The following is a 21,225-nucleotide window of genomic DNA, read 5'->3' as shown; positions in this document are numbered from 1 at the left end:
AGCCCGGCGGTCGAGGAGCGGACCGTTGCTCCGGCCCCTGAAAAGGTTGTTGTGCTGGTTATTGAGAAAGGGGGAGAGGCCTGGTGTCGGGGAGACCCACGAAAGTTGCGGGAGAAGGCCCGCTGACAGTGCAGCCATTGTGCCTTGTTCCAAGGCCTCGCTGAGGGGCTACACTGAGGCATTGTGCTGCCGCGGCCTCCCCTCCCTCTCCCGGTTCCTCCTCCGGGCTCCGGACTGCTCCCAGCGCTCCGCTTGAGGGTTTCGCTCTCTGGGCTTCGGGCTTCTCGCTCAGCCTGGAGTGTTTCTCCTCCCTTCTGCCGCTGCTTTATTATTTTCCTCTCGTCGGGGGCTTCGTTCAATGACGTCTAATTGTTTTGGTGACATGCGCTTGCACGCATTGTTCGACGCTTGAATTGCCCCGCAGATATTAATATTAAAATCCAGTTTCTAGCTTGCTTCATGAATGTTGTCAGTGGGAGATTGGTTGGTGTAAATATGGGTCCAACCTGCATGCTTCATTCTGTTTCGGAGCTCTTTGGTGTTTCTGCTGGTTGTTTATATTATGTATTATTTAGTTGTACTGACCTCAAAAAGCAAAATAAAGAATTCAGTTCCCAACACAGACGATACGGGAGGAAGATACATGACAGCTAATCCAAAATATGGAGGAAACATAGAGCTGCCATCTTAAGATAGAGTCTGTTGACGGCGGGAAAGTTATGCTGTTATTCCACCTCGCCAGCTCTTCCAAATATGGTCCGAAAAAACAAGATGCCAAACAGCAGCTCACAAACCAGCGAATTGTTAAACAAAAAAAACAAAAAATCAAAGTACACCTGTAGATTTTTCTATAAAGTGGAGGCTCCTGTAGATCTTTGTTGGAGAATTGATGACTCATCTTATAGTTGTAACTACTGCATTAGTTGATCCTCAGTAAACTGTACTGACTGATACTCGGAGGGATCAGCTGCAGTTTTGTCAACAAGTTCACCTAATTATTAGCTTTGTGCTAATACTATTGCTACACATCCTGCTTCGATTTCATACCGGGAGTCTGGACTGTTGACATTTCAAAGATGCTGATTATTTATGGCCAGTTCAGCAGGTTTTTGCAGAGTTTACAGTCTTCGCTGCCCACATTTCTCTGTGTTAAGCTTTCGAGGTGAAGCTTTGCGGTGCTGAAAATCACTGATTGGGGAAACATGCTGATGTTTAACGCGTGGCTGTGATGTACCCGTCGTTTTTAAAAACCTGCAAACAGGTTGTTTTGCGAGTAGTTCGTGGCTGACAGTAATCACAATCAGAGAAGAGGCTTTATGAGAGTTTGACACCAGATTTCTGCAGAGTTTTTGCATTTTCTTTGCTTTTGCTGTGTTCATAATTTTGCAAACAGCATCTTAAATTTGAATGTCTGTGTCGGTACAGCGGACACTCAATAATTTGTGTGCGTGAGGGGTTTTAAAAGTCGCCTACGATCGTGACGCTGATCGTCGTCTTAACTGTCGCTGACACCGAATAAAGTCTGTGTATGTTGGTGGAAATATTCTTTGTAGGTTTCAGTGATCTTCAGCTCCGTTAACGGCTTTAATCATCAACCTGGTCCTCTTCTTCTGCACCTTAAACCGGTCCCATTTTCTTCACCCTGTTCCCATCATCCAAGGCTCTCACTCTCCTCCTCCCACCGTCTCTCTCCACTTTTCCATCCATCTCGTTCACCCATTTACGTCTCTCTGTCTGTCCTTCACCTGCTCCCCTCAGCCTCTCCTCATTGCTCTCTGCTGATTCTTTCCCCTCCATTTCCTCTCGTTTTTCTTTTTTCCATTTTCTTTCTCTCCTCTTACCTCCAACTTTCTTTCTACTTCATCCCACTTTTTCATCAGGTTTTTTTCTTTTCTTTTCTTTTTTTCCTCTCCTGCCTGTCCTCTATTCTCTCGCCTACTTTTCTAATCCTCGCTGTGTCTCTGTCTCGCGGTTAAAAGCCTTCAGCAGCAGCTACAGGCCTGTTGTATCACTCTGCACCATCAGGTCTGCTCTAGCTTTGGGCTTTTTGCAACTCGCTAACGAGTTCTTTGTCTTTCTTGTGCTCTCTCTGTCGCCCCCCTCCTCCCCCCGCCCCCACCTCCATCCCCCCCTTCCCCGTTTAGACTCTTTCATCTTTTCTCCTGATCTCTCCGCTGAAGTGTTTGCACTTTACGAAACATGGTGTGACTTCACCTCACTTCAGTCAGACAAGTTTGATCGCAGGACGTAAAAGCGAGCAGCGAGTCTGATGAGACCACTTTGAGTAAATGGAAAGGGGGGGGAAGTTGGGGCTATTAAGACTCTTCTGACATCTTACTTGACTTGTTTTTGTTTTCTGAGGTCAAAAGATTTCTTACTGTATAATTATTTTTTTGTTTGACTACATGAACTGATTCTAACTCAGCAGCAGGAAGCAATAACCTTCCAGAGAGCACACATCAAAGTTTGTGTCCAAATTTTGGACCCTTTGGCTTGAACTTGATTTTGGGGAACAGAAAGAAGTCGCAAGTGGGTGATAATTGTGTTGTAGCGGCTGAGAAACTTTTTTTGATGACATATTGTCATGTTGGAGAACCCTGTTGCCATGGCGCCACAGTTCAGCAGGCGGTTGGCAGTGAATGTTTTTCCCCTCAAGACGCTTCGCAGAAGGTCACAGTAAAACTCGATGTTGACTGTCTGACCCCGGGGGATGAATTCATCGCAAAGAAAACAGCTGTAATAGAGATGCAGATGTTGATCAAGCGATATAACTTGACATACTGCTGCGGGCACATCACTGAGCGTTTGTGTGCCATCGCTCAGCTTTTTGATTGCTCCTTGTATCTTCTGTTGTGATGATTTGATTTAGTTATCGGACATTTCTATTCACCTGCTGCATCATCGAATTATGTCAGTTTGCAATTACTGTCGAAACTAATCCAGATTCCCACATGACTGCCGCAGAGTTCATGTCTCTGCAGTGTTGTGTTAGGCCTCTCTTCCCCTTTATCTTATCTCGTACGTCATCCCAGTCCCCAGTCCCCCCCCCCCTCCCCACTTGTTTTCCTCTCCTGCTATAACTCGGCCCTTCAGGGACAGCAGGTCCCTGCTGTACTCACTGTTCTGGACAGTCTGCAGGTTCAAATGTGCCATGCACTCATTCACTTCTCCCCCCACCCCCTCATCCTTCTGTCTCTCCACCCTCCACCTCCTTCAGCCAGCTGCCAAACAGACCCTCCCTGTTCCCTCCATCCCAACTGGAGGATGGAAAAGCAGTCTTCCAGAAATAGCCCAGATAATTGCCCTCCAGTGATATTTTTTCCTCCTCTGTCGCTCTCTGCTCCTTCATCTGTTCTTTTCCCACTCAAAGCTTTTCTTTCTTTTTTTCCGCTTCTTCTCTTTTTAGAGAACTTGTCTGATTCCAGAGCCTTTTTTTTTTTTTTTTTTCGGAGAAAGAAAAGAAAGACCAAAATTCCTCGATGCATTTTTTTCCCCTCAGATTGAGGGGAAGCCTGGACGACCATTTCTGGTCTGTGTTGGTTTTCCAGAAATGCAAATCGGACCCACAGACTTAGCTAGCCACAGAGAAAAAAAAAAAACTGGAGCACTCAGCAGTTTTCTGGCCAGATGTTGCCGCTGCCACCGCTTCTCAGAGAGGGACAGGAGAGGAAGGAGAGGGGATGGGGGGGAGAAAAAAAATGGAAATACTTCCCAGTTTGGATTTTGGAGCAGGTGTCACGAGAAAGTCAAAACGTCTCGTGTGCATTAAAAAAAAAAAAAAAAAAACAGAAACAGGAAAAACGGACGGCGCGGGAGCAGCTCCAGGTAAACGTCCAGAAGTCGTATCATAGTTTCCTGCCCCGGCACGCTCGATCGAAGAGGATGTTTTCCTCGTTAGGGGACCAGCTGTGTTTGGGGAGGGTGTGTAATTTGTCTGTGGTTTACAGCTCCTCCCTGTAAGCCTCTGATCCCCCTTCCCCCCCCTGCAAACTGCGACCAATGAGCCGTGGGATGTTGGTGGAGGTTAGCAGACAGACAGACGGACGGAGAGGTTCGTGGGTGCTGCCAGGCCCCGCCCACTCCAAACTCCACAGACCACGTGATGCGTGTAGCACACACTGCTGATGAGATTAAAAGCTTGTTTCCTGCAAAATGTGAGCTTTTCAGGAGTGACAGCCATGACAGTTGTGAGTTTTAAAAGCTCGTTATGAAACCAAATCAGCATCCAGTCGGGTCAACTTTTATTTATACAGCCCAAAATACCCCAGCAGGCTTTCTAATGTGTACAAAATAGGACATCAGCTGTTCATAAAGCTGCTCTGATAAATATTGATATATCAACAATACATTAAATGACCTGTTGTAGTGCTGAAGAGGTCCCTCGGGGGGGTGAAGGCAGTTCCTCACAGCTAAATTGACCTTTTTAGGCGTCTTTCAGCTTCTTGTTTTCAGTTTACGTCCCACAGATTTAGAGTTTTGTTTCCATCTTAGTGCTTTAATCAGTGATGCTGCAGCACACAACCCTTGAATATATTGACTGGTTGCAGCTTCCGGGTCTGAAAAATGAGGCAGATGCGGAAGTGCCTTCAACTGCAATACCACCGAATGCCACTGGAGGTGGGCTCCAAAAAGACTTCGGCTCCACAGACTCCCTGAATGGAAGTCTCATAAAATTGTATTTTATTTCTAGCTAAAGTCACTCCTTATTAGTTTTCTGGCGGTCCATCTGAAAATAATCTGTCAAAAAGCAGTGTTTTGGGGAGGCGAGTCTGTTTGATTGACAGGCCTGTGGTGCAGTCAGGTTACAGCTATCGGTGGGCGGGACTTAGTATCATCAGGTCAGTCACTTGCTCCTCCCCCAGCTCTTCCAAATATGGTCACTCCCTGCTCCAAACCGTTCTGAACCAGCAAGATGGCGACGACCAAAATCCAAACTCGAGGCTTCATAACGTTCACAAACCAACGCATGATGTCACTGCCGGTTGCTGCTTTTTACACCAGGTTACAAGCAGCACCAAACAGCCGACAGATACGGTGAGACGCCAGCTGGGGAACACAGTGCAGCATCGACAAGCTAAAGAGAAGCTAAATATCCTCCTTCCGGCCCGTCGAAAGGCTCCACTGCTGGTCGCAGGACAGATTTGATGCACATTTACATGCAGGTCTTTAGCTTCTCATCCAGAGAGATGTGCAGATACATAATCCCTTCCACCCGCCACCCTCCTCCCCTGACCAACCTATTTCTCATGATGCTCCGACAAATGAGAGCATCTCTTTGATTGTGGACATCCGGCTCCACTCGCAGCAGCGACAGCAGCTCTCCCTCCGCCAGCCTCTTCCATCCAAACGGCTCTCAACGGCCAAACCTTTGTTCTGCAGCGCGGCTCGCACTGTAACTAATGGGACAGCCAGGGCTGGAATTTCGAGGGGGAACTCTAAAACTGGGCCATTTGGAAAACATCCCAGTTTTTATCCACAGCTTAGCCACCGAATAAAGAAAAGGAAAAAAAAAAAAAAAACAGCCCAGCCAGCAGCCGAAAATGTTGACACTAAAAGAGTTGATACCATTGTGGTAGTTCGTGGCCTCACACGGCCGCGGCGCGGCTTAGCAGCCGAACACTTTCTCCCCCCTCCGGAGCCACGAGAAGGGATGCCTTAACACTGAAATACTTCCTCTTTTGTCCCTTTTTATCTTCACTCTCAACTTGGTCTTCGCTCTCTTAAAACCCAAGATGATACACTAGTCTCATTTTTTTTTTTTAGATTTTATTCCTCCTTTTCCTGCAAAGTTTTATTGACACCATCCCCCCAGCTATTGCCAGTTGTCAGCCAGTGGCTAAACGGCCTCCCTCAATCGCCTTTTCAGCTCAGGCTTAGTCTCATTGGCAGTAAGCTGATTAGGAATGAGCCGCTAAGCCCGGCAGAGACTGATAGCCTAACAGAGAGAGTCGCGGCGGAGTGGCTGAGCGAGCGAGGGAGGGTGAGACGGGAGGGAGAGAGCTAGTGGAAGGACAGAAAGTGAGACAGACAGACAGAGAGACAGACAGGCTGAGATTAATAGATGGGACAGACGTTTGTAGCGTGACGCCGCTGTGATTAGAACAAACTGGACGTTTGGAGGAAGCCGCAGGTTAAAGGTGGGAATCAGAGAGAATAGGATGGAGGAGGAGGAGGAGCCGCCGCTGTCCCGGTTTGACATCGTGTAGAGGAGGCGGGACGGGACGGGACGGGACGGGGGGGGAGAGTCGTGAAGCGTTGCAGCAGCGAGCGCGGCTGAAGGGTGAGGGAGGAGAAAAAGTGATGAAGTGACAGTATGTACTTTGGCTGTGATGAAGTATCGGGCGCATGAACGACTCGGTTAAAGAGGGAAAGATGCAGGAGAAGAACCGGGACGAAATGTTTGTGCTCGGAGGCAGAGGAGGCTGAAGGGAAGGAAAAAACAGAGACGCGGTCTGGTTGTAGCGGAAGTGTTTGCTAATTAGATTAAAACCGACTGCAGTAAACAAACTAGTTCTTATGCAGAGGTTATCTGTTACATAGTGACGCAACTGAAACTGCGGTTTGTTCGTCCGTTTGTCCGCCCCAATCTTATGAATGCGATATCTTGCTGGAATTTCATCAATTTTGGCAAAAACATTCAAGGAGGAACTGTTTAGATGTTGGCGGTCAAAGGTCAAAGGTCGCTTTGACCTCACCAAACACGTTTTTGGCCATAACTCAACAATTCATCCGCCTATTGTGACAACAATTCACACAAATGTCAAACAGGATGAAATGGAGAGGTGATGACCCTTTTGGGCCTGATTTACTAAAATCCCGTGCAAACTCCACACCACCCGCAAAAAAATGTCCCAGCGGATTTACCAACGACGTGCGGTGAGGATTGCCTCTTTCAAACGTGCAATTTAACACGTTGTCCATTTTTGCGTGTTTGCCTGCATGCATATGTAATATTGGGCGTTCCTAGCTGAAGTTGCAAAATACTGGGAGGGAACATGCAATTAAAACAATTTAGCACCCGCAACGATTTTATTTGCCGACGTTTTATTATTATTTTTTTATTATGAAGCCTTTTTTTTTTTTTCACCTTTTTGTTTTTCCCCACAGTATTGACTTTCTTGCTGATAATCTCCTATGTAGCTTTTTGTTCTCGTTATATTTATATTTATAAATTCAATGGGATCAGATTTCCTTTTGCGGTCGCTCTGTTTCCCATTGCTGGAATCACTTTAACACACAAACCCCTCATTTATATACAGCGATTTGCACCTGATTTCAATGACGCACTTACTTTTTAGTAAATCACCCGCAAAAGAAACAGAAGGGGAGGTCGTGACTATATTTCATATTCGGTCAGATGCTGAATTGGAGACGGACGTCAGGTCGAAGATGCGCGTGAAGCGCTCACGTTTTAGTATCTGCCGCTTCTTTGCGGCAGCATCCATATTTGGAGCATCGCCTGCTGTCACGGCAACAACATTCTGTTCCATCAGAATTCGCTTTAGTTGACAAATTCCTTCAACAAAGTCTTCACTAAATATGTTACGTGAGTCTTGACAGATGTGGATGTGAGCTGCAACTTGACTTGTTGGCGGAGGCAGGGAAGCGTGAGGCGGTGATTGTGGTTCGCTTTCGGAACCTGAACCCTTTAAAGACCTGCAGATACTCTGGTTTATATGTGGCTTTATAGTTAATTGACTGATTCGTTATCCTTAAAATATCATCTTGCGGTTACATCAATGTGTTGCAGTTTTTCCCGCGCGTCAGTAAGGATTTACCGTGCGCAAATGCAACGCTGGCGCTGCTGCCACACCGCAACTCTCCACCAGACAGCGAAAACATTCAGCACGCCGTGATTGCGGATGACCGCGGCGACCGGAGCTCTGAAAAGAAGGCGCAGGGAGCTTTTTCTAGAAGTTTTTTAAGAGGGGAAATGGTGTCGGAGGGAAAGCCGCGACCTCCCGGTAGAGGTGAAGGAGGCAGGAAGAGGCGAGCAGCGACGCCGACGTACAGTCTGACAGAGACAAATACGAGAGCTGTGACCTCCAAAGGAGGCGAGGAGGTCAAACAGACACACGAGTCCGAGAGGAAGAAAAAAAAAAAAATACACATAAAACACTCCTGAAAAGCGTTTGTTGTTGTTGATGTAGCTTGAACCTCCGATTGGACGGCGTGGGACTAAACTGTTCGTTCGCAGTGTGTTCCTTCACATCGTGATAGTTTGTTTCGTCGAGCTTTAAGACGTTATTTATCGATAAACGGAGGAAGTTCAAATATTTTACAGAAGAATTAAAAGAAGATTTTAAAACACAATTGAAGAAGAAAAAAGTATTTCAATGGAGGGAATGAATGAGCATCGACAGACAAAAAATAACCCCCAAAGCCCCCCCAAAAAAGTGTATTTATACCTGTTGGTTGAAATAATAGTGAATCCCATATTGTCTGTTTGCCCCGGTAGATGTTTTTTAAAGATGAAAACAGCTGAATAAGAAGCGTGTTCAGCAGAGGAGGAATGAGAGGGCGGGTGCAGACCCAAGATGTTATAAAATTATCTTCCTGCCCTTAATACTATCTCGATGTGATAATGTCGGGGCTCAAAGGTCGGAGCTGCAGCAGCGGGGTAACAGAAGAGTCATTTTTTTTGGTGGTGATGAGTTCTTGGGAGGAACAATAGGTGGGACAGCGGGGATTTTCAGTCTGACTTTAAGAGCAGATTAGAACAAATAGAGGAGGAGGAGATGTGGTTCAGCACGAGAGAGGAGGATGTTGGAGAGATTTGATCTGAGCCTGTAAAAGTCTTGTTTTCTGAGTTTTTAGTTGCTAATTTGTTCCTCAAAATCCACTTGAATTTGTCTAGATTCCAGTGTCAGTCTTGTATTTATTACTAAAATATTTATAGTTTGTCGAAATGAAAATGAAACTCTTGGGAGCGATGGAGCTACGACATGCAACAAGTGGTTATTTTATGGTGCAGATCTTTACCAGAACTAAATACCCCCCCCCCTCCCCATATTTTTTTTTTTTTAAATTTGTAGTTTTTATCGCATTTAAAAAGGCGCGGCATTTAAAATTGTTAGGTGTTATGAATATACCGATAAATATCTCCACGTGTTGATATCTCCACGCGGTCTGCAGCAGCATGTGTGTTTCTGGGAGGATGATGGTCCTTTATGGGAGCGCCGCATATGGCCCCATTGTTTTTCCCCTGGGGAGGGAGGAGGAGGAGGGGGGGGAGTGATTTATACGCGGCGCTGTGTCGCACGGCGAGGCCCGACCGGGCGGCAGGAGCCACTCCCCGCTGCTGTAAACAGGTCGCCGCGGTGACAGAGGGCTGCCGGCAAGTCTGCCGCCGCGGGGCCGCCGCGAGATGCGCCGTTTGACCTCTGACCTCCATAAGTGAGCGCAGAGGGCTCAGATTAATCGCTGGCTGTCGCGGAGAAACCTCGTACCTCCCCGAACGTGAATCGCTCCGGCGGGACCACGCGCGGGAAAATTTATACGCCGCCGTTATTTCTTTCATTTTTTTAAATTTTTTTTATGTGTGTCAGGAAAGTGAAACAGCTTGTTTTTCTGACTGATATCTGAGCGGTTTATTTGACTCTTTATCTATTATTTAACCAGTGAACCAGAGGAAAACTAGAAATCAGAAGAAGAAACATGATGGAAATGAAAACAATAAACTCCATAAATTATATCAGTAGAAATAGAGCTGGATCAACAAATATAAAAACTGTTTAATTATTTACTTACAATCTTGTTTTAAGCCCTTTAATATCCTCTGAACCTTTGAACTGTTGATCATACAGGACGAGACATTTAAACACATCATATAATGCTCTGATTTTCCCTTCTTTTTAAAAAAAATTTTTTTTTTACATTGGATATATCTAATAATGAGGCGATTAATTGATCAAATAACGTGGATCATACAGATCCACCTGACGTGGTCGGTGGCTGGATGTTAGTGAGCGAACGTATCGGCAGCAGCGAACAACGGCTCGTCTGACTTTAGCTTCCCCAAAAAGACTTGTTTGGTTTCCATGGTACCTGGAAAGATGCAGGTGTTCAGTTTGCTGCGTTTCCCACTGTTTATTTTTTATTTTTATTTTAACAGCGGCACTCAACAGATGCTTGTGGGAAGTGCTGGTCATGGTTACCGCTGTTGCTATGCCGCTACGGGCGGTCTGTTTGATGAACGACGACCCCCGGCCCTCTCTGCGGGACGCAGGCTGCAGATGAAGGAGTCTAAATGAACTTTGTCTGGAGCTGACGGCTGAACGTGTTACCTTTGGGTTGTTGTTGGTTTTCCGTGACGTTTGCGATAAAGAGATGTGATGGCGGTGACGAGTCCTCGCTCTCACAGTCACTTCATCCTAAAAGCATCTGATTTATCAGCAAAACAAAGCAGGAAACAGACTCTTTCACTCTGTGCTGTTTCCGTCATTTAATTAACTGCAAATTTGTCAGAAACCTCCACCCGTGAATATCACCTCCTCATCATATCCTGCCTCCTTCTTTTTAACAATGTCAAAATTAAGAACTAAGAGCTGAGAGCTTTACTTCATATTGTGTGGATTTGTACTAAAGTTATATTATCATTTGGCTTTGCAGCAGCACACAGAAGCTTCTACTCCAGTGCCAGCTCTACTCTAATTAGCTTTATTTGGTTTTTCTATCGGTCCAAAGTTGTGGGTAGTACCGGGTGTTATTTTTGGTATCGCCTCATGTGTGGCACGAGCAGTGACTTCCTGCACAAACCCGACATCGTTAAACAGACAACCGACTACAACGACCGCGGTTTTACTGGATTACTTGATTAATGGCAACCAGAAGGTTTCGACGTTCCTCTGTTTGGTTGCCAACGAAAGGAGCGTTTGTGTCATGTTGAGGATGACGTCACGGAGGGTGCCCGTGCCGTGGCTTTGTGAGGGTTACCGTTTGCCGTGTAGTCCAGAAATAGCGGCTGGTACAAAACTGGGAGTTGAGTTGAGTTGATGGGGTTGAGGGTCAGGAATAAATCAAGTTGTTCCACGTGGAATTTTTAAAAACAATTCGTCATGTGCTGCAAAGAAACAAAACTGTTGACAAGAAACTGGACGAACTCTGATGTCTGGAATCTCATTGATGCTGTAAAGTCGCCTGGACGGACTCGGACCAAACAAACACAGGTGTCCACATACTTGTGGCCATATTTTATAACTTAAAATATTTTCTTTTATTTTCATAAACATCTTTTACATTTTGTTTTTCATTATTATATATGTAATTTATTTTCCCACATTTTTAATCAAATTTCTGTTTTGTACTTTATATTTCTTTCTTGTGTGTGATTAGTTTGATCTTTAGTTGATTGTCTTATTGGTCCGTGAAACTTCAGTTTATTTGTTTACTGTATTTTCAAAGACCTTCATTTCTTGACATTTGCAGCATAAAGAGATAAAACTGTGCTACACTGTAGTTCAAAGACGAGAACAGAAAAGTGTTGAGATGACTTTTTCCTAATTATTGCTTGTGAAGTTGGAGGCATCAAAGCCTGCAATTAGTTCGAGTACCTTCTTCTTTCTTCCGGCTTCACTTTCCGTTTTTTTGTTTGTTCGTTTTTTTGAGACCTCAGTTCACTACATGGCCGATTTAAGGACACGTTGTGCTGCACATTCAGAAGTATTTCTCGTTTTGAAGGCACAGATAAATGTGTTGCGTGTCTTCTTTTGCTGTTTTCCTGCTAAATGACAGCAGAGGAAGCGCTGCTCGTGGAGGTGATAGGGCGATTTCACTGCTGCAGCTGCACCATCACACAGTCGCCGAGTTGGCAGTTACACGAGAAATAACTGTGGGGAGAAGATGTACTTTAAGAATCACGTCAAATCACGTAATTTAAGTTCTGAAGTTTGCCTGAGATCCAAACTTTCTAGAGTTTATTTTAGAAAATCAAGTGTGACTTTGTCGCCACAAGGTCTGGCTTTGTGTGTGTGTGTGTGTGTGTGTGTGTGTGTGTGTGTGTGTGTGTGTGTGTGTGTGTGTGTGTGTGTGTGTGTGTGTGTGTGTGTGTGTGTGTGTGTGTGTGTGTGTGTGTGTGTGTGTGTGTGTGTGTGTGTGTGTGTGTGTGTGTGTGTGTGTGTGTGTGAGATCTTCCCCTTTCGTGTGATTAGTGGCGTGTAACACTGTGATCCTCCCCTCTGGTCACACCATCAGCCTATGATGCGACACACACACACACACACACACACACACACACACACACACACACACACACACACACACACACACACACACACACACTGCTTCATCACACACTACGGTACTTCACGACACACTCCGTGTTTGTTTTGTCAACAAAAGTCTGACATAAAATTTTAATTTTCAGCATTTTCTGCTATAATTTTACAGTAAATTTTGTATCTTTAATCTGTGTTTTCTTCGGCGGTTGACTTTGCAGCTAGCTTGTTGCACTAAGCTGCGTCTTGCATTTCAGTAATGTTAACGAACAGCGAGTTCGAGATAATCTTCGACTTAAAAGCTTAAAACAAATTCTTTTATCAAACAAATAAACTCAAATATATATATTTTTTTGTTTTGTTTTTTGGTCGACTGAACTGAGGCTAAAACTCTCAGACGAAACACGTTCATCTCGACACGAAACTAAATTCTGTTCCAACGTTGACATTGAATCTGCCTCTTTCCCCTCGATCATCCATCCAGAAGCTCAACTGCATGTCATTCTTGTCACACAACGCTCATTAAAAATGTGCATATGTGTGTGTGTGTGTGTGTGTGCGGCCCTAAGCCGTTAAACAGAACTCACTGAATCTCTAATCTCTGTTCACAAGACCGGTCACGCTCCCCCAAAAACAACATATCTGTGAAGGAAGAGCCCGGTGCCGCGGCGCTCAGCCGGGCACCAACTGACCCAGAAATCTCCTCCGTCTGGAGAAATGTCACGGCTCCCATCAAGCGGCCGCGGACGGGTCGCCGCGTGTTTAAACGCGGCGACCCGTCCGTCCGCGCGGAGTTTTATCTCGCGGGCGTAAAGGAGGTGATGGAACTCGATCTGCGGCGACGGCGCGCACTTCATCAGAAACACCGAAGTCACTTTGTTCAGGTGTGAAACTAAAATTAAAGTCGCGGCTCCGGCCGGCGTATTCCACTGAAGACGGCTTTCTTTCCGTCCTCTGCGCGGCTTCGCGTTCCACCGGCGGCGTGTCAGACGCCGAGCGTTTATCTTCGTCACCTCATTTGCTCGTGTTTCCTGGATCTCCGTGCTCCTGTCGTTGGTAAACGTCGTTAAACGGTTTCTTTTTCGTCCATTTTGTTGTCCTTTCCTACTTTGTGTTGCAGCCTACGGACAAAGTTAAAACGGCCCGCTGTGTTGTCGTCATTAAAAACCTTAATCCCCCTATTTATTGTGTAACTCTGTCACATGCCGTGTCTCTGGAAGGAGGAGAATTAATGTCTTGTCCAAATTGAGACAGCGGGGGTGATGTCGTGAAGTTTTTTTTTACAACCGTGATTTTGCATATAGGTGTTTTATTTTGAAAATTTTCCCCGGAGTTTTATTTAGTTTTCTTGACACACTTTCTTCCCGGTCGATTTGCTCTATTCGAGATTGCTGCGGTCTCCAGTGGACTCGCTGCCTATCTTTAGCGGAGCAGCGCTGCCGGTGGGATGTGAAGCATCGACTTTAATGACGCCGATTCACCGCGTCGGAAAATAGCCTTTACGGTGAATTTATCTGCGCTAATGCAGGTTGTTGTCAGTAATCTACAATAAATTATTCGCAGTTGCCACAAACGATCAGTAAATCTGCTGACTTCAGCTTTGTTGTTCTGTTGTAAATAGGAACTAAAATGCAACTTTTTAATCTGTAGAATGTGATATTTGTTTTCATATTAAACTATAAATTGAAGACTTTAACTGATGCATTGTGCAAATATTTTATGCACCAAAAATGAAACGAGGTTTCATTTATCCGTTTGGAAGTTTTTTTAAATTTTTTTTTATTAAAAGTGTCGGTCTCGGCGTCTCCATGTGGCCCGGACCGACTCCGTGATGTTAAGATCAGGACTCTGTGGGGTTCAGACCACCTGCTGCACGACTCTCTGTTGTTCTTGTAGTTTGAGGCCGTCGTCCTGCTGCGGAAGGAATTTGTGACAAATCAAACGTCTCTCTGATGGTGTCTTGCGCTGCCCTGAAACTTGACCCTTGACCCTTGACTTGCACGCTAGCAGCGGCAAGATGTGTCTGTCTTGTCGTATCGATGTTCGTAACGCTCCCGTTTCCCGGCATTCATGTCCGCAGATCCTCCGGGAAAACAGCAAAGTCGTTAAATTCAAGTTGGCGAATCCCAGCTCCTCTGACGTGACGACTTCTGTCTGTGCCCTGTTGTGTTTTGGACTTAGTTGATTTATTAAGCAGTTACAAGTCAGTGGGGAGTCCTCACAAGTATAGCAGCAGTCTGTTTAATTGTGTGTGTGCAGACAATTGATTGTCAGGATGGTATTTCGGGTACTTCTGCATGTCTTCGTGCACAAATGGCCATCTATATAATCCTGGCCTGTGTGAATCTGCAGTACCAGTGTGTGTCTCTGCGGGTGTGTGTGTGCGTGTGTGCGTGCGTGCGTGCGTGTGTGTGTGTGTGTGTGTGTGTGTTTTGTCTGTCTCTGCACGCGTGTGTGTATTTGTGTGTAGTACGGGGGTTAGTACTGGACGGACCGGCCAGAGACGAAGAAAACACAATCAGTTCTTTTGGCTGAATTTGCGTCTCCTCTTGCCAAGCTGCACACCGGCCCACAATGCACTGCAGCCTGAATGGACATAACTCTCTCTCTCTCTCTCACACACACACACACACACACACACACACACACACACACACACACACACACACACACACACACACACACACACACACACACACACACACACACACACACACACACACACACACACACTGTGTGTGTGTGTGTGTGTGTGTGTGTGTGTGTGTGTGTGTGTGTGTGTGTGTGTGAGAGGCTGTATTGTGTGTCTGCATTTGTGTGTATTTTGTCCCTGGGAAAGTATGAGTGGGCACTGCAGTAGCGTGTGTGGGGTTTTGTGATTATGCCTGATTTAATTGTGCTGAGGAGCTGAAGGAGGCTGACTGTGTGTGTGTGTGTGTGTGTGTGTGTGTGTGTGTGCGTGCGTGCGTGTGTGTGTGTGTGTGTGTGTGTGTGTGTGTGTGTGTGTGCACGTGCGCGCCTGCCTCCGAGGATCTAGTCCCCAGCTGTAAAATCGAGTTGGAAGCTCAGATTATTATCATCATTTATTTACATCCGAGCTCGTTGCAGAACTGATTTCATTCAACCTCCAGTTTTCACATTATCTCTCGCCTCCGTCTCATCCTTCCTCCTCGTTATCTTATTGATTGGATTATCTTATAAATAGTGAAATTATTTCCTTTCGTTGGATGGAAATAGAAGTCGATTTAAACAACAAACGGGTGCCGATTTGAAGAAAAATAACAAACAAACAAACAACCTGGTGGGAACATCTCGCTGCTAACGAGCAAAAAAAAAAAAAAAACACAAACAAAATGACAGGAAGACGCAGGAAATGTAAACGAGAGGAGAAACAACGTGCCGCAGAACGATTATAATATCCATAAAATGACAAAAGTTAGAATGGCTCTAATGCAGGAAATGAAACCGCGGGGGAAGCGAAGGCGGTAATGAGGGAGCGAGTGTGTGCGTGTTTCCACTTTATACACAATAGCAGCTACTGGTTTCATTAGGAAATCTGACTCAGAGTAAAACACTCCCGAGACTCTGTGTGTGAATTAGAAATGAAAATATTTGTAATTCCGTACAAGAGGAAGAATCAGATTCAATTCAGGCTCACATAGTTTTATTTAACTCGTGTGTGTGTGTGTGTGTGTGTGTGTGCGTGTGTGTGTGTGTGTGTAGAGGAGTTTAAAGGAACAGTTTGCACTTTCTTTTTGTTTGGCAGAAAAATTATTTCCAACGTTTCTTCTTTCGTCTTCTGGGCACCGTGAATGAAATCCTTCAAACCATCATCACTCTTCACTGATAGAAACTGCTTCCTGAGGGATTATTCTCCCTCCTTTAACCTTCATTTATCTCCGTAAGGATCCTTCGAGGCTCACTGATGTCCTCATGGCTGCCCTGACCTTTGACCCCACTTACTATCGACCGCTTCGGAGCGACTCGGCAGCCATTTCGGATTTTGTCAGAAACTGGAGCCCATTTGTCTTATTTACTTCTAATTAATGAAAAGAATTGCATCTAAATCTCATTTGCGACTTATTTTTGAAACAACCCGGTCGAGTGACGCAAACATCTCCCGCGTGTGACGCTCGGTGACGAGACCATTTAGGTTTGTTTTTTTTATCTGTAGGTTTCTTTGATTGATGACGGTTTGGTCTGTAAAATGAGAAATAAACTCGAGTTGACGCCTTCAAATTTCTTGTTTTGCCTGTAATGCTCAAATATTCATCGACGCTGACCGTGCGAATAGACGTGTCATTTTACTGGATAAATGATTATATTAACATCATGACCAATATTTTCAGTTCATCGATGGATCTTACCTTCGTCGCTTCCCGTCCGGACTCGCGTCGTATCTTCTTTTAAACCGTACTTACGAGCGGCCGGAAACATTCGTAGATATGGTGAGTATCTGTCGTGTTAGTGAACAGAACCACAGACGCGTCGATAAAAAAGTGTTGGCAGAGCCGGTGCAGACGCATCTGAATAAAATCCATTACTCAACACTAATACAGTCGATTCAGCGAATTTCCTCTCGGTATCACTGGCTAACAAATACACGACACGACAGCGCTAACTCAGGCTGTTTATCTGGTGTGACTCGCTAACAACCCTGGAATAAACCTCCCAAATCAGAGTAACAGATTTTCTTTTCTTTTTTTTCCCCTCTTCTTCCCACTCGGATGACATCTCTGTTCCTTTTCTTTTTTTTTTCCATCCTCTCTTCGCCCTCCCGCTGTGCCCTCAGTACAACTCATTATTCTTTTGCTATCTTCCCCCCTTTGTCCCCTTAATCCATGTCCCTTCCTCCTCGTCTTCAGTTTTCTTCCTCCATCCCTCATCTTTTTCCTGGTTTGCTCCCGCTGTGTTTCCCACCTCCCATCACCTTTCCTTTCACCCTGGCTACCTGTTGCCCGGCTTCACCCTCCCTCTCTCCCTCCCTCCCTTCGTGGTGTCCAGGTCAGGCCCCCGGGGGGGAGAACGGGGGAGTGGAGGGAGGCAGTTTTCGTCTCGCACATGTTCGGGGCCCTAAATAGTTCTCTCAGCGGGGGAGCGATTCGTCGGCCTGGCTGGATTATTATTATTTTTTTTAATGAGTTTAGAGACAGGAGGGTGGTAGTGTTGGGGGAGGGGAGGCTGAAGATGACACATTCGTTGTAAACCGCCCCCCCACCCCCCACCAACCCAACCCACCCCCACCCCCGGTAAAAGCAGATTAATTAAAAGCTCACTTGCGCGTTCTGTCTTATCAGCGAGAGTCGAGCACTTTACTGTAAGCCTCCGGGGAGGGCTCAGCGCCAGGCCGGGTGGGCAAGGGAGAAAAGGGGGCGGGGGGAGCCTCCGGGAACGATGCTAATTCCAGCCACTGGGATGGTGCGACGGCTGCTGAGGAATTACCGCCGGCGGTAGGTTTCGTCGCTGATTATCTCTGCGACTGTCGAGGAAGAGATTGCTCTCGCAGACAGACAGCCGGTCGGCCTGTCACTCACAGTTTGGTCTCATTTCTCATTCACACCAGTTTTTTTTTTTTTTTTTTTTTTCCCTTCTTCTCTCATTTTCCCGGCAGTCTCCCGGTAATATGAGCCTGAAGCCGGCGAAGATTCAAAAGACCAGCCGCACTAATCTAATGAAATCCTCAACCTGTATTGTATCAACAGTTAAATCCTGCAATAAAGAGTTTAATGAATATATATGTTCTCCATAAAAGAAGCCTCGCAGAATGGTTATAGTCTGCTGGGCTTTCTATCCAGGCAGCAATCTGGTGCCACCGGTAACTATTAATAATACAATAATTCTAAATAATGATAAGATTTTTTCCGCTTTTTATTCCCCTGAAGGCCACTGTGATACCCCGGTTTCCTTTCTTCGTTGCTGGTGCCTCTTCCTATTTAAATATAGTGACTGCATGAAAATTATTGCGGTCACCAAAAGTATTTTTTTCCTTCTTAGCTTACAGGAAGGTCCAGATATTATTTAATCCACGCTAACAGTATGTCTCAATGAATGGCACAATCAATCAGTCACTTTGGTCCAGATTTAAATATGTCAACAACTAATCGCTGAAGTATCTTTATCGTACCCGGCAGACAAATCTTAATAGTTTCGGTGATCCCTTGACTTCATGTAGCGCCACCAGGAAGTCAAAATTTAAATTTGTTCAGTACTACAAACAAAACTATTCCCATCAGCCCTGGCTGTACTTTGTTTTAAAGGATACACTGAATATAAAGATGGACCTTGTCTCTGGGTCTGAAAAGAGAAAGCGGAAGTGCCTAAAAATGGAATACCACTAAGGACCACTAGAGGCATCCATCCAAATAAAACTCTGGCTCCACTAGGCTCCCATTAAAAAAAGCATCAAATATATAATCAATAAATGTTTTCCACAAGTCATTATGGTGTCATTAGCTAAATTCCCTCATTCTGAAAATAATTCTAGCATTAATTAGACATTAGGCTTAAAGGAGAGGTATGTTTGGTTTGATTGACAGGCCTGGGGTGAATAAACCAATAAATCAAGTTGGTCAATGAGTAACGAGGAAATTGCAGTTCATATTTTGTCCATAAATAAAAGAGTACGGGCCTAAAAAAAAGTGCGGGATGATTTGGACCCACCTTTTCAAGGCCCGCCTGTAATTTTCATCACATTAAAAATGAATTGCATTACATTGATTATGACCAGATTTTATTGATGACTCTGGATCATGTGGCTCTGTAAATCAGTGTTGTCCTCTTCAAATCTGCGTGCGCGGCTTCAGGCACCAAACTCAAAAAACAGCGAGATGAAAGACGAGAGTGTTTTGTAAAAGCAGAAACAGGCAGACAGACGGCGTCCTCGCGGCCGAGGTGAACGGTGAAATGTAATCCGAGCAGGCCTCAGTGAAAGATTTTATTGTCTTCTAATGTCTGGAAAAATAATGTCTGGAAATGAATATCTTACTCTGAAGCTCTGAGAGGTTCATAAAATCTGCACATGTTATTATTCCCTTGTAGACTCGCTGCTCTTTCAGGTCGTACTTCGCTCTGAGTAATGGTCTTCATTTTCTGCAGTCATTTTACTTCAAGGTCAGAAAGACGAGACACTGTTTAAAATAAAGGTTAATTTCATGTCCTTTATATGACTTCAGTGTTTGCTGCTCAACGCTGTTTCCATTAAACAGAAGAGCTATAGTTTATATGTAACCTTCCTTGTCCTTATGTTTGTGCCCCACGGAGCATGCTCAGTAGACTCTTTCTCCGACTTGCTGTTGGAAACACTTTTTTTTCTACCAGGTTGTAAACATGTTTATTTCTGCTGTAAAGTTTGGCATTTTATCATGTGGGTGTGTGGGGATTGACTCGCTTTTTGAAGCCTGCCTCTAGTGGCCATTAGAGGAAGTGCAGTTTTTGGCACTTCTGCTTTTTCCTCGCAGGTTGCCGCTTGGGAAAACTGCTTCCTGGGAGTCACATTATAACCCACAAAGTTGCGATACACCATTCAGCCACGAGACCAAAATTGCATCACAGCCCAGCTTCATTTTTTGAGCTTTGATGCACCACCAACAGCATCTAAGAACGTAATTGCATGTGGAGTTTTTACACTCGTGCCACCTGCAGGCAAGGAGTGTTACTGCAGGACTTTTTTGGGGAGCGGGGGGGGGGGGGGGTTGATTTTAGGATATTTAACACTTAAATCACTGATTATATAAACTATCAGTCATAACAAGATACTTTTAAAAAAAACACCAGATGTTAGCTTTTCAAGGTTTAAAAAAAAAAAAAAATGTTTTTCTTGTACACTAATTAATTTGATTCCCTTATAAAAACTGTATGGACTGAGTTCAACATGAAGCTCTGTGCTAATTCTCAATAGAAAATAGTAAAACAAAACAAAATCTTTAAACCGCAACCAAGTTAAAAGTAGTATATGAACATCGGGCACTAAAAGAGATCCTAAAAAGCAGCATCTGGCACTTTTTACTCCCAACATGCCGAGGAAAATCTGAATTGTTTCCGAATAAGTTCAGTACTACTTAAAAGTAGAGTATAAAATTTGAAGCATTGGATGTTGTTGACAGTGTGTTGTTGTCGTTTGTGTTGCAGGTTGCAGCCGTTCATCACCGGACAGCCCAACAAGAAGCTGGCGGTGGAGCAGGTGAGCTGCCGTTTGTCTTCACCACATCTGCTCTTTGTCTCCGACGCTCTTCCTCGTCTTCCCGCTCGCTCACTCAGACTCTAAATACTCAGACACCCAGTCAATCACTCGGACAGACACCCCCCCCCCCCTTCACTCTGTTCTTTCTCTTGCTCAGTCACTCGCCCACTTTTATCTTCCTCTGCCTCGCTTTCCTTTAAGGCACACTCACCACGTCCGGATATGCAGAAGATTTTAATAGCATAATCTGCACAAATAAATGAACAACGACTTTGGGTAATGCTGCAGATCCACCTGTAAGAAGGTTTTACAGCAATATGCATCAACGTGAGGAAGTACCTCGACTGGCTGTGCATTTATTTCACGGCATTAGCCATAAACAGTTTCCCCATTGAATTTCCAGTCACACATAATATGATAAATGATTATATCTGTACCGATTGTGTCACCCACCGGCCATTTTTGGGGGATTCATGGTGATCGATTCACTCAAAAAAAAAAAAGTGAAAATCTACTTGAGTAGAAAGATAATTAAATGTTCTTATAATCAACAAATCCCATGAAAAGACCAAAAGTATTTGCCTGAGTTCAACTCGACTTCCTGTCCCTTCCTCTCCGCCCGAAGCGTAATCGGTTCCCACTGAACTCGTAAATCTATAAAGACGCCTCATAAATATTGTCGCTTTATTTTCAAAAAGGTGTTAGCAATTTCCTGACACAGCCGCGCTTTGTAGTTGAAATCGTACTTTGACGTAAAGTAGTGCATTTGTCGGGGGACTACTTTCAGTGGCGGATCCACAACCTGGTGCTCTATCGGAGCAGCGGGACGGT

At 45.0% G+C, this 21,225-nt stretch overlaps 1 protein-coding gene across 4 annotated transcripts in view; it reads left to right on the top strand.

The window, feature by feature from the left end:
* LOC138634456 (transcription factor IIIB 90 kDa subunit-like) overlaps nucleotides 1–21,225 on the top strand; it is a 90,838-nt gene that overhangs the window by 61,049 nt on the left and 8,564 nt on the right. For all 4 annotated transcript variants that reach the window (XM_069721391.1, XM_069721390.1, XM_069721393.1 and 1 more), the window contains one exon: nucleotides 20,343–20,394. In XM_069721391.1, coding sequence (XP_069577492.1) covers nucleotides 20,343–20,394 — 52 coding nt within the window. The remainder of the gene's footprint in view (nucleotides 1–20,342; nucleotides 20,395–21,225) is intronic.

The sequence above is a fragment of the Brachyistius frenatus genome, unplaced genomic scaffold (genome assembly GCF_029030835.1).
Source record: "Brachyistius frenatus isolate BFR_SWC_R1_liver_20210118 unplaced genomic scaffold, ASM2903083v1 Contig_263, whole genome shotgun sequence".
NCBI lineage: Eukaryota > Metazoa > Chordata > Actinopteri > Embiotocidae > Brachyistius > Brachyistius frenatus.
The sequence above is the reverse complement of the archived record's forward strand: the minus strand, read 5'-3'. Positions and strand labels throughout refer to the sequence as shown.